Source organism: Heptranchias perlo, chromosome 6 (genome assembly GCF_035084215.1).
Source record: "Heptranchias perlo isolate sHepPer1 chromosome 6, sHepPer1.hap1, whole genome shotgun sequence".
Taxonomy (NCBI): domain Eukaryota; kingdom Metazoa; phylum Chordata; class Chondrichthyes; order Hexanchiformes; family Hexanchidae; genus Heptranchias; species Heptranchias perlo.
In genome coordinates this window covers 68012467-68026236 of record NC_090330.1, presented here as the reverse complement: position 1 = coordinate 68026236, position 13770 = coordinate 68012467, and the positions used below count along the sequence as shown (strand labels likewise).

The window sequence follows — 13770 nt, the reverse complement described above, 5'->3', positions numbered from 1 at the left end:
TCCATTGGTTGAGGGGTCGAGAACCAGAGGACATAGGTTTAAGATGATTGGCAAAAGAACCAAAGGTGACATGAGGAAAAACTTTTTTACACAGTGAGTGGTTAGGATCTGGAATGCACTGCCCGAGAGGGTGGTGGAAGCAGATTCAATCGTGGCCTTCAAAAGGGAACTGGATAACTATTTGAAAGGAAAAAATTTGCAAGGCTACGGGGATAGGGCGGGGGGAGTGGGACTAGCTGGATTGCTCTTGCATAGAACCGGTGAGGACTTGATGGGCCGAATGACCTCCTTCAATGCTGTAACCTTTCTATGATTCTATGATTCCTTTCTACCATGTGGCTTTCTCAGTTGGGAACGTTGTCTCATTTTAGTACTTTACAACATTTCAGAATGGAATCACATAGGCAGATTTCACGTTCGGTAAGGCATGGAAAAAAAGAACTTGCGTTTATTTAGCGTCTTTCACGACCTCAGGATGTCCCAAAGCGCTTTACAACCAATGAAGTACTTTTGAAGTGTCATCACTAATGTAATGTAGGGAAACGCGGCAGCCAATTTACGCACAGCAAGGTCCCATAAACAGCAATGTGATAAAGACCAAATAATTTATTTTAGCGATGTTGGTTGAGGGATAAATATTGGTCAGGTCACCGGAGAGAACTCCCCGGCTTTTCTTCGAAATAGTGCCATGGGATCTTTTACATTCACCTGAGAGGGCTGACGGGTCCTCTGTTCAACGTTTCAACTGAAAGATGGGACATGATGGTAATGTGTTGCCTTTGCTACATCAACTGTGCTTTAGGACACATTCTATACATTAGGATAAAGTGGCCCCATTAGCTGTAAAAATATGCGATTATGCACATACTTGGGAAAATTAATAGGATACAGATTGACTCTCCAAGTTTTGACTAATCTTTCAGTACCTGGTATCAATTCATTCAGGTATAATTCATATGAATTAGTTAACTGACAGACACATCTTTATTAGAATAACAGGGCGGTAGTTATTAAATGCTGGCTGTACTCAATAACCCACTCTTACTAAGGATGAGAACTTGTCTTTAATTTTGGCCTTGGAGGTTTCAGAACTTAGATGTACGTGACCCAAAGGGAACAAATGCGTATCTCTACAGATATGAGAGCATATGTGCATGCATGTGTCAGGAAAGGCTAGTGAACCTTTACCTTTACATCACTGGCTGCAGACTCTTGTGACTGATCAGCCAAAACGATGAGAGAAAAATGAAACGGATGCCATATTGTCTTTTCACCCCAGGGAATGTTTGAATTGAAGTGAAAATCGCTTTGCTACAAGCTGTAAGTGTCCTCAGTGAAATGATTTAAACAGTGGGCATAGAACCACAGCACTGAACTGTCCCTAATATGGTGTCAATGGCACTAACTTGGTGATTTCACACACCAGAGATCATGACAACAAGATCAACAAAAACAACAGCAACTTGCATTTACAGAACATCTTTAATGTATAAAACATCGCAAAGCGCTTCAGAGGTGTGAGTAAAAGTGGATGCTGAGCCAAATAAGATATTCGGAGGGGTGACCAAAGAGATGGTTTTAAGGAGGGTCTTAAAGGAAGAGAATGAGGTGGGAGAGATGGAGGTCTTTAGGATTGGAATTCCTGAGCGTTGGGCCTGGACAGCTCAAGGCACAGCTACTAATGGTGGTGCAAAAGGTGGGGGGATACACAAGAGGCCAGAATCAGAGGAACTTCGGAGCAGGGGGAGGTTGTTGGGCCGGAGGATGTTACAGAGATAGGGAGCAGCGAGGCCATGGGGGGATTTAAAAACAAGGATGAGAATCTTAAATTTCAAGCGTTGGGGGACCAGAAGCCTAATAAGGAAGTGAGAATGGAGGGATAGTGAGGCAATGGGGGGAAAAAAATCATGTTTGCAAAATTTGAAAAAGACTCTTGAGTTTGGGGTAAAGGCACAATCAATATATGGCCACCTACCCTGGAAGTGGTTGATAATACCACTGGGAGTTCAAAATAGAAAAGCTTTCCATTTTGAGTAGTTCCAGCTTCCAGTGACATGAGGAATAACTTTTTTACACAGCGAGTGGTTAGGATCGGGAATGCACTGCCCAAGGGCGTGGTGGAGGCAGATTCAATCATGGCCTTCAAAAGGGAACTGGATAAGTACTTGAAAGGAAAAAAAATTGCAAGGCTATGGGGATAGGGCGGGGAGTGGGACTAGCTGGATTGCTCTTGCATAGAGCCGGCGCGAACTCGATGGGCCGAATGGCCTCCTTCCATGCTGTAACCTTTCTATGATTCTATTGCTCAGCATCGTCACCACGGTCAATGCAAAAGAAAATCTCCAATAATGTACACTCCACGATTGCACTGCCAAAGATCATATTCAGGGCAGTCTGTCATGAGGCAGACTTGGTCAAACTACATGGTCTAGTCCTCCTAAGCTAATTGCCCACTGAAACACTGTTGCAGGCGATAGCTCCATTTCTTCATACCCATGTTTATGATTTCATTATAATTAGCAAACAGAGGAAATCTTTTCCCCAATATCCACACATGGTCATATTTCAGAAAGGGGGTCATTGGATTGCAGGCCTGTGTACAGTTAGCCAGACAATAATAACTAGGCACTGTAAAAGTAATTGATTTTCCCCTCATTAGCTCAGAGGTCAGTGGTAATTTCCCAACCACTAGCCGTCAGAGATCAGCTAACTCAGAACAATCCAGACACCTGCCTGATCTGTGTGCCACAGTCCCATACCATTGAATCATCGGGAGAGTTTATAGATACTTTCATTTTAGAGGCTTTTTATCCCTGTAATCCAATACATCACATCTCATCATACTTAGTTTCAAGCTTCTGACTGTGTTGAATTAAAGATATTTGCTGGGAAATACAGGTCTCAAGTGTGATTTCCTGTGACTGGTATTAGCTATGTATTTTAGATCTAAACCATGAAGTTCCAAAAGCTTTGAAATTATATTGCAGTGGTAAAAAGAATAAATAGAGATGTGAATAAAACATCTAAAACTTGTTTCTAGATAGAGCTGTCTGGTTTTGACAGTCAGCTCCTTGGAACCTCTGGCCTAGAAATTTGTTTTGGCCAGTCTTTTGGTGCAGAATACTCGGTGCGTTGGGAGCATGCGCCAGAAGCCGGGGGCCCGAGGCTCGACCGAAATTGGACCGCAGGCCTCGTTGACATATTTCCGTAAGCTACTGATGCCAATCGGGTGTCCAGAGGCAGCTTGCCGGTTTGAAGAGGACCAATTTGGGCCAGCTGCCTCACCGGCAGTAGCCCCCAGATAAATCCTGGATGGAAGGGTGTAGGAGAACGGGACGGGGGCTAGGGTCGGCCACATTGTGGAGCCGGGAGGAGCACTACAAATTTAAAAAAACGTATCTTTTTGATGTTGGCCTGCAGTGGTCCCTTTAGGGTTAGGCTGCTGCCCGACGCATGCTCCAGTTAGTACAAACAAATTTCCAGGAGAGTTCCTGAAACGGGGCGTAAGCTCCTTATTAACATATGCAAGGCACATTTAGGTGGCCGCCAGAGATGCCTGAATATCACTCAACCCAATAAGGCATAGTTCAGGCACCTTTGGGCCGCTGGAGATAACACTGGGAAATTGGTGCTTTTTGCCCCCTCTTCTGCACCCAAAAGTTTAGGGTCCAATTTCTACCCCCTGTTTCATTTGTATAATTACTGCAATGTGCTGAGAAAACACCCTCAATGGAGTGTTACCATCCAGTTTCGGAACAACTCCCGAATCACACCACTTGCAGTTCTCATCTTAACCCCTGTGCCACAAGGAGTTCTGCGAGGAAATGTGTGGGGTTTTTATCGAGTCTGTGAGCGTATAATGAATGTAATGATGGTAAAACGCAAGTGCAGGTGACCACAGATGGCATTTCAGTTCAAGGCTCTTTCACCTCTGTTCACAGTAAGTTAACGGAAAGTTAGAGATGTGTTCCTCCTAGTGGCAATGGAAGTCCAGTGCAATCGTTCAGTTGAATAGCTGATTTCCTCCATTTTCTCTTTTCTAACTGGTTCCATTAGAAAGCTGTGAAACGCACAAGACAAGTACCACTTCACTTATGGATTTCAGACAATTATTGTAGCTTTCTTCACCATCGTGAAGGGTTAAATACCGATTAGGAAGTAAGGAGCCGGCTATTACTTTCTTAAACAAAGGATGATACAATTGTTGAATAAGTTGTTTTTTTAAAATTCATTCTCTGAATTAGGCATACTGGCAAGGCCGGCATCTATTGCCCATCCCTAGTTTCCCTTGAGAAGGTGGTGGTGGGCCTTCTTCTTGAACCATTGCAACCTGTGTGATGAAGGTGCTCCCACAACGCTGTCAGGTAGGGAGTTCCAGGTTTTTGAACCAGTCAGAAGATTGTGGGTTCAAGTCCCACTCCAGAGACTTGAGCATAAAAATCTAGGCTGACTTGCAATACTGAGGGAGTGCTGCACTGTTGGAGGTGACGTCTTTCAGATGAGGTGTTAACCAGAGGCCCCGTCTGCCCTCTCAGGTGGATGTAAAAGATCCCATGGCACTGCTACAAAGAGGAACAAGGGAGTTCTCCCTGGTGTCTGGCGATACATTTCCAAGTCGAGATGGTGTGTGACTTGGAGGGGAACGTGCAAGTGGTGGTGTTCCCATGCACCTGCTACCCTTGTCCTTCTAGGTGGCAGAGGTCACGGGTTTGGGAGGTGCTTCCGAAGAAGCCTTGGTGAGTTGCTGCAGTGCATCTTGCAGATGGTACATACTGTATCCACTGTGGAGGGAGTGGATGTTAAAGATGGTGGATGGGCTGCTGACCAAGCGGACTGCTTTGTCTACGCTGTTTAAAAACTAATACTTCTGACACTTGAAAAATTACATTTTCTGAATGAGCAACAAGCTCCAGAGGCAGTAATTTCCAAATATTAATATTAATATTTTTTTTAACTTTGACAACATGCATATATTTTACTATGCAATTTTTTACTTCCCTGCTCCTATACATTACAGATAAAAGATTCCACTGTAACAAAAACTGTTAACTTTGCTGCTTGCAGTTTATGTAATTGCTGTACTGAAACTTCATTGCATCTGAATTGCTTAAGCAGCTCTATGAACAAAACTTCTACTGTTTTGAATTTTGTGGAAGATAACTCACTTGCTTAAATTGATCTTGCTTGCTTATTTTTTGATGTGTGAGGTTGGGACAGTTGAATCTTTTTGAGCAAGAACACAAAATGAAGAGCAACGGACAAAGGGTTAACTTAAAGGAGGAAAGTCATAGGAGGATTGTACCATCTTTCAAAAAAGAAAAAAGAAAGAACTTGCATTTATACAAAGCCTTTTACAACCTCAGGATGTCCCAAAGCGCTTTACAGCCAATTAAGTACTTTTGAAGTGTAGTCACTATTGTAATGTAGGAAAAGCAGCAGCCAATTTGCACACAGCAAGGTCCTACAAACAACAATGTGTTTTTTGAGGGATAAATATTGACAAGGACATGAGGGAGAATTCCCCTGCTCTTCTTCGAAATAGTACCATGGGATCTTTTGCATCCACCTGAGAGGACAGACAGGGACTCAGTTTAATGTCTCATCCGAAAGACGGCACCTTCAACAGTGCAGTACTGGGGGAGTGTCAGCCTAAATTTTTATGCTCTAGCCTCTAGAGTGGAACATGAACCCACAACCTTCTGACTTAAAGGCAAGAGTGCCACCATTGAGCCACGGCTAAGAGGCCTGTATAAAAAATCATGCATTTAGATAAGGTACATAAACAGGAGCTCTTTAGCACCAGTAAACCATGTTGCAGAAATGTTGGTGAAAAAGGATGGCTGTCAGTTAATTTTCTACTTCCTTGAGTTTTTGGATTATTGATTTTTTTTTTGTATGAAAACCCACCTTCTAGCCCAATGGATCAGTTCTTGATGCAGGCTTGAGTTTAATCATTCTGTTCATAGAATATATTATAATTTGTATCCATTTTGTTCAGAACATTGGGCTATAAATTGGGCCGCGTAGCGCCCGTTTTGTAGGCGTTATGTGGCCTCCTAAGGATCCAAAATGGCGCCCAGAATGCGCGTGCACACTTCTAGCATGACGTGCCGGACGCCATCTTGGTAAAGACGTTTGCACACACGCAGATAACGAATGCAGGTAGCATGTAAAGTAAGGAGAATATGCGTTAAATCAGTGTGCAATGCTGATTTAAAGGGACAGATACAATTTTGGAACTTAACGCTCCAGACGACGCACTGTCTTAACCTCGCACAGATGAACAGGTCGTAAGCAGCATAGAGGACCCTCCCATTTAAAGGGCTCATGCAGGAGTTGCAGGTTAGTTGCTGGATTATTGCTTCTGGCTGCTGATGCATTTCTACCTGTTTTTGGAGGTCTCCTATACTTGAATACTGGGACTAGGGGATCCAGCTTAAAAATTAGAGCCAGGTCTTGTAGGAGTGAAGTTAGGAAATGCTTCTACATGCAAAGGATGGTAGAAGTTTGGAACATTCTTCTGGAAACGGTAGCTGATGCTAGCTCAATTATTAATTTTAAATTTGAGATTGATAGATTTTTGTTAAGCAAAGGTACTAAGGGATATGGGGCTCAGACGGGTACATGGAGTTAGGTCTCAGATCAACCATGATCTCATTGAATGGCCTACTTCTGTACCTATCTTCCTATGTTCCTATAATAAAGTTGCAAGACTCTACAGGAAATGGGCTGGCTAGCTGACAGGCAACAGCAAGGGCACTGGCAGGGGTGGGATAGGAATGCTGTCATTCTGGGATAGGAATGCTGTCATCCTGAGAGAGGACAGCAGGTTCATGTTCCATGGAGCCACTGCCACTTGCTGCCTCCTGTTATGCGCCACCTTATCCTGCAAGAAAGCGGGACGTTTGTCGGTGAGTTTACAGGATGTTTGGGTGATATGCCTGTTATGGTTCAATAGCTGCCAGTGTGTGTGACCTGTGAGTTGTGGGTGTGAGGCTTTCAACAGTGGTAATGTGTGAGGGTGAGAGGAAGCATCTGATTGGAAGAGTTGAGTACTGGTTGAAAGAGTTTGTTGGTATGTGGGTGATGGGGGATGTAGTGCATGAAGCAGTAGATGCGGCTAGTGGTGCAGTTGATAGGAGATGCCACTTGACAGTTGACCTCACTCACCTTGACCACTCGTGTCAAAGCATTAAACTTCTTCTTACATGCTCGTGGTGCTATACACCTGGCATTGACTTTGTCCCCTACTGCCTCCCACTGCCTCTTGAGCATATATCTGGAGGGCCTCTTGCTCCCCTGCAGATATGGGATGTCCTTTCTTCTGTCCACCTCGTGCACCCAGGCCTCTAGTGCATCAGCAAAATACCTTGGTGCACGCTCTCTCTCAGGCCTGGTACAAACTCAGATCGACAGATTGGTGAGGTCTGGCATGCAGATTGGGGAATATGGGATTTGGTGGTGCGCAAACTTTATTCAATGTTTTAAAATAACTCAACAGTTTGTAAACATAGGGACGGGACCTGCATCTGTGTTTTACGTATGCGATGTCCGTTCAGACTACGCGCGGACCCGTATCTTATATTTTGCAAATAAGAGATGCAGGCTGCCTTTATGTGGTGCTAGTTACTCGCGTGATATCGGGGCCCCCCTGCTGGTGAGCAGCCACTCAACAGCGCAGCTAGGCCTGGCTGCTCGCAGATATCAGGTAAATGACCAGGCAGTACGAATCTCACATGCTGCCTGCATCTCGATGACCAGGCTTGGGTTAATCACGCACCACCACCCCCGCGCCTAAATTCATGGGTTATTGAATTAACCCCCATTATATTTGTAACCTCTAAACAAATAGGAAGCATGGAGATAATTTTAAGACACTATTTAATATCTGTGACTTTTGGTTATTGCAGCATGATCAACTCAATGAAATTATTTCAGAGGCATACTCCTGTGCACAATTGAGATAGAGAGAAAAAGGGACCATAAAGAAAGAAAGTTAATGAGTACTGAAACACAATGCAGAATATCCATTCGAACCGACCAGTTTCGTACTAGAAAGTCAAAGAGACTAATTCCCCCCATGACACAGATATGACAACAACAACTTGCATTTATATAGTTTTTTAACGTGAAGAAATATCCCAAGAGAGATAAAGCAGAATAACCGAAAGCTTAGTCCAGCAAATAGGTTTTTAAAGGTGGAGAGAAAGGGTGAGAATAATTGCAGAGAGTAGGACCGAGATGGCTAAAATTTCTGCCACCAAGAACCGTTCAGAGAGGCAAATCAAAAGGGGCTGGAGTCAAAGGAATGGAGTGTTAATGAAGGGATATAGGGCTGGAGGAGATGGCAGATAAATTTGATCTGGAACTGCATTATCAAGGATATTCTGCAAACATAGTATTAAAAGGAAAAGGATCAGCCACATTCAGGCTAGTTATATCCATGGAATTGGTGTGTTCTTTTCGTATCTTCATACTCTTCCCTTGGAGAGTACAACAATAACAACAACAACAATTTGCATCTATATAACGCCTTTAACGTAATAAAACATCCCAAGGTGCTTCACAGGAGCATTATCAAACAAAATTTGACAACAAGCCACATAAGGAGATATTAGGACAGGTGATCAAAAGCTTGGACAAAGAGGCAGGTTTTAAGGGGCGTCTTAAAGAAGGAGAGAGAGGTAGAGAGGCGGAGAAGTTTAGGGAATAGTGTGAAGTAGTGGAAGGCTTCGCTGACTGATTGGCAGGCCCTGACGTGAATGCTCCTTCCATGGGTGTAACCATCTTTATACCAGCTAGTATATTATACTAGCCCTATACGGCAGGAGGGTTTTATGGGCTCCTGCAACCCATACGATGAGGGGGGAGGGTCACCCGCACCCACTGGACACAAGTATCCCACTGGAAGTCGACCCAGATTTCAGAGCTGGAGTTCTGGTCTCCCATCGCTGGGACTGTCTGGAGTGGAGTTCAAAATCTGCATGTTCTGGTTCAGAGGCAGGAATGCTACTACTAAACCAAAGGCTCATATTGATGTGTTACTATTAAAAATACTTTGAAAAAGCATTATACAAAATAATGTACCCCCATCGTACTGGCAATCTATTGGTAACCTCCATATACCTACATTTTCAATTAGGCTGGATTCAGCACATCTTACCCTTGCTTTCCTGAAGGCATTGATTCATGCTGATGTATAGTTTGCCTGTAGTTGTCCACCCTCCAGCTTTGGCAGATTGGCCAGTCTTCATGCATGAACCTAGATATTGAGTGACAGTCAACTATTCGACAGCAAGGCCATCACAGTCTACACATGTGTATATTCTAACAGGATACACTGGATAGTGATCAGAAGTGGAACCATAGATTCAGAATCAGAATCATACAGCACAGAAGAAGGTCATTTGGCCCATCATACCTGTACTGGCACCATGAAAAGAGTTATCAAATTAGTCCACTACCCTACTCTTTCCCCACAGCCCTGCAAATTTATTCACTTCAAGCATTTATCCAGTTCCCTTTTGAAAGTTATATTGAATCTGTTTCCACCATCCTTTCAGGCAGTGCATTCAATTTCTAACAACTCACTGCATAAAAAAAGTTCTCATCTCCCCTCTGCTTCTTTTGCCAATTATCTTAAATCTGTGTTCTCTGGTTACCAACCCACCTGCCAGTGGAAACGCTTCCTCTGTATTTATCAAAACCCCTCATAATTTTGAACACACCTATTCAATCTCCCTTCCCCTTAACCTGTTGTGCTGTATGGAGAACAACCCCAGCTTCTCTAGTCTCTCCACGTAACTGAAGTTCCTCATCCCGATTGTCATTCTAGCAAATTTTTCTCCTCCTGGGGTTTTCTGAGGCCAGTTGTAGCGTCCCCTTTTGCCACTGTGACTGAGATCAGCTAACTCAGCAATGATGTGTTTGTAGCGTTAAACAATCCATGATAACTGTTAATAAAATAACTTTTCTGGAGAATTCATATCCACATTGTCACAAAAAAAACTCACATAAAAAAGGGATTGTGAAAACTGAACTTCAGTTTGACACATCCCTTGTAATTTGCTATCTCTTCATTATTATCTGTATATGAAGATGAGCACAGTGCCACAGTCCAGAATGTTGCAGTTTGGAGAAGGGGAATTACTGTGAACGAAATTATGATTTAATAGCCTTTACACATTACAATAGAGCTATCCAAGACAACATGTAGGGGTTGATTTTGTGAAATAGTATTCCCAAGAGCTAGCCTCACCTGGTGGAGCACGACTTTGTAAAGCCAGCCATATCATAAAATACAATAAAACAAACCACGATAACTCTATTTTAAAGCTAACAAAAGTAGTTAACTGATATACAGGAACTATATTATCATACTTTTCTTGTGGGAATTATTTTGATGTCATTGCGATTTTTTTTTTGCATACAGTACTGTATTAAACTTCTCAATGAGCTCTAAAGAGTACATTTCTCAAACAGTTGTGCAGTATTAGCATTGAATCTTTTAGAGCTGCATTATTTTTGTTTACAGGGACAGATGTATTTTTAAAATGTAGGGGTAGAGTTTCCACTCATTTATGCCATTAATATCAGCGCAATCCGAGTGAAATCGACCGAACCAGATCGGAGAATTTTATACATAAGTGAGTTACGCCCAAAGCCACTTACGTTCATGTTTTCGGCAATCTTTTACGCTGGTTTAAGATTCAATTCGCCCAAATCAGAACCCGCCCACAAAATTGGCCACACCCCCAGGTCGACATTGTGAGATTCTGCCCATTGCGCTAATTTGGGAAGGCTCTTCAAATTGCATTCATTTTCTTAGGCACATAGGCACTAATAGGCACATTTTAAAAGTTTATATCAAAAAACTTTTAATTTACTAAGAAACTGACTAGCGTACACCAATGAAACTATTAAATGGTTCAGTATAGTTTTTAAAAGTAATTTCAGTGATTTTAAATCAGTTAGAGGACTGGGCACCCTTATTAAAAATGCTTATTTTTGGTGATAAACTCATTTTCAGCTGTATTAATAGTACTGCACCAGGTTACCACTCTTAAATATATACTTTTTAATGGAAAGAGAAAAAAACAATTAAGTTCTATTATGCTGCCTGATTGGCTGGTTCATTGAAGATTTTACGTTTGTGATTATGCAAATTAATTTTATCAGAAACTTGAACTCTAACCTAACCAGCACAATTCCCGATTGCACCCAAAGCAGAAACTCTACCCCGTGGACTTTTTTTTACATCACTCCTTTTTGTACTTGTATAATCAGATATGATATTTTAAATATGCAAAAAAAGGAGCTTTTGAAAAAAATCCATCCTACAAATAGTAAGATTTTATAATAAATCTTTACAATGTAATCAACAAGCGATTTTTTTTTTCCTTTTTTTAAATATAAACTCTTTTTGGGGAATGGAAGGCATATTTGTGCCATCCCAACTGTGATGCTAAGTGATTTGACACAGAATTCCATTCTGCCTGGGTTTATATCCCCTTTTCACCTCATTACGTACCCTTGAAATTAACCTAAGTTTTGAAGAGAGTGCAAGAAACAAAAATACTTATGGCCTAAATATGCCAGTAGCCTTTGTGTTGGCGCATGTAAATCAGGTTATATTTGTTTACCTGTGATGGTGTTAAAATATGTGATGTGGAGATGCCGGTGATGGACTGGGGTGGACAAATGTAAGGAATCTTACAACACCAGGTTATAGTCCAAAAGTTTTATTTGAAAATCACAAGCTTTTGGAGGTTTTCTCCTTCTTCAGGTGACGAAGGAGAAAGCCTCCGAAAGCTTGTGATTTTCAAATAAAACTGTTGGACTATAACCTGGTGTTGTAAGATTCCTTACAGTTAAAATATGTGGTATTGGGGCGTAATCCATTGCTTGAAAAAAATTATTTATTATGACATGATCTCTGTGAGCTTTAGCTCCGTGTCGTTCAGTCAGAGACATGAAAGTGATAGGCCACTCGCAGACTGACAAGTCACCGGTACTTCTTTTACTGAATGTTTGTGATTGTCAACACTTGGCCTGACAGTACCATTAGAACAACATTGTAAAAAATAAGAACTTGTATTTATATTGCGCCTTTCAAAACCTCAGGACATCCCAAAATACTTTGCAGCCAATTAAGTACTTTTCAGATGTGGTCACTGTTGTAATGTAGGGAAACGCGGCTGTTAATTTATGCACAGTGAGGTTGCACAAACAGCAATGAGCTAAATGACCAGATAATCTGTTTTTGGGTGTTGGTTGAGGGATCAATGTGGGCCTGGATACCGGGGAGAACTCCCCTACTCTTCTTCGAATAGTGCCATGGGATCTTTTACAACCACCTGAGAGGGCAGATGGGGCCTCAGTTTAGCGTCTCATCTGACAGACGGCACCTCCAATATGTAATATGCCCTCAGTACCACTCCAGCGACTTGAACACACAATCTAAGCAAACACTCTGGCCTAGTGTCTAGGAATGTTAGCCTAGATTCTGTACTCAAGTCTCTGGAGTGGGACCTGAACCCACATCCTTCTAACCTCAGAGGTGAGGTGTGCTACCACTGAGCCACAGCTGACACAACTCCACAAAAAACTCTTATTTCAAACCACAAACAAGAGAAGCCGAGAGTTGGCCCTCACTCCAGATGGGATATGTGACCATAAATACATTTGTACAATTTATTTTCCCCATTCTTTAAAAGGGAATGTTGGCCAGGATTTTACTTTTTACTTTAGGCTATCACTCCTCTCTGTCCCTGTGTTCTAAAATAGATGGTGGTTCCACATGAGAGGCTGGAAGTTAATTAGTAGTCAAATTTGAATATTAAAACTCCATTGCAATACAATATTGCATTTTTACACAGGAGCATAATTATTAGAAAAGAGAACAGTTTTTAATCAATTGTAAAAGCAAGAAAGTCATTTATTTTAAGATGCAGCGCTGATAGATAAGCAGAAGGAACTGCGCTCTGAAACTGCCACATGTTATCAGTCACCTTGACCAAAAACTGGATAGGTAGCTGAGTCCCCATTGGCTCTGAACAGGGAACATTTCTTATCATAACAGCTGACTTCATAGATATGGCCGCTTGACATTGACGGCATGTACATAGTAATGGTGACTGGAATTCTGGCCGAAGCTTTTGGTGTATGTGATCTATTTCAGGATGTGAATGTTTAACTTTTTAATGGGTAGTTGAAGGAATCATTAGCAGCTGAATTTTGTATTAAGTGGGGACTGCAGAGCCACAGGACTAGTGCCCTCTTATTGCAAAAGTATGATCGGTGGTACTGCAGTACAGTTATTGAACCTGCCAGCCTGCAATGAACAGAACTGTTTTTAGGCAGTCAGTCCACTCCCACGGTCTTGTCAATAATGATAAGGATGAATTTAAACCAGACCATAAAGCCTTCAACAACCCTTCTGTTATTTTGCTTTCTGCAGCTTGGCGGCCCTTGTATTTTCCCCGCTGTCATTGTGGAGCAAGTGCCCAATGCAGACCTGCTGCAGGACTATTCTGGTCTTGCTTGCGATGAAGAAACTAATGGAATGATTAATGACAGTTCACTGGACGTCGTAGAAGAACAGGTTATTGGAGAGGACATCACACTTTCAGGTTGGTTTATTCTCCTTTTGTATTAATCCTGGTTGATGGCACTGAGTTCAGTGGGAAAAGTTTTGTATCAACTGCAAGAAATGTAATTTGAAAAATGGAAAAAAAATAATAAAACATCAGAATGTAAGGAAATGAATGA

General features: G+C 42.1%; 1 protein-coding gene across 8 annotated transcripts in view; it reads left to right on the top strand.

Annotated features, from left to right (window-relative positions):
* LOC137323057 (ETS-related transcription factor Elf-1-like) overlaps nt 1-13770 on the top strand; it is a 149387-nt gene that overhangs the window by 77861 nt on the left and 57756 nt on the right. For 7 of the 8 annotated variants that reach the window (XM_067986447.1, XM_067986452.1, XM_067986445.1 and 4 more), the window contains one exon: nt 13460-13631. In XM_067986447.1, the coding sequence (XP_067842548.1) occupies nt 13460-13631 (172 nt within the window). Of the gene's footprint in view, nt 1-13120; nt 13163-13459; nt 13632-13770 lie in introns of those variants that run through there. The other variant, XM_067986451.1, reaches the window with a different exon arrangement.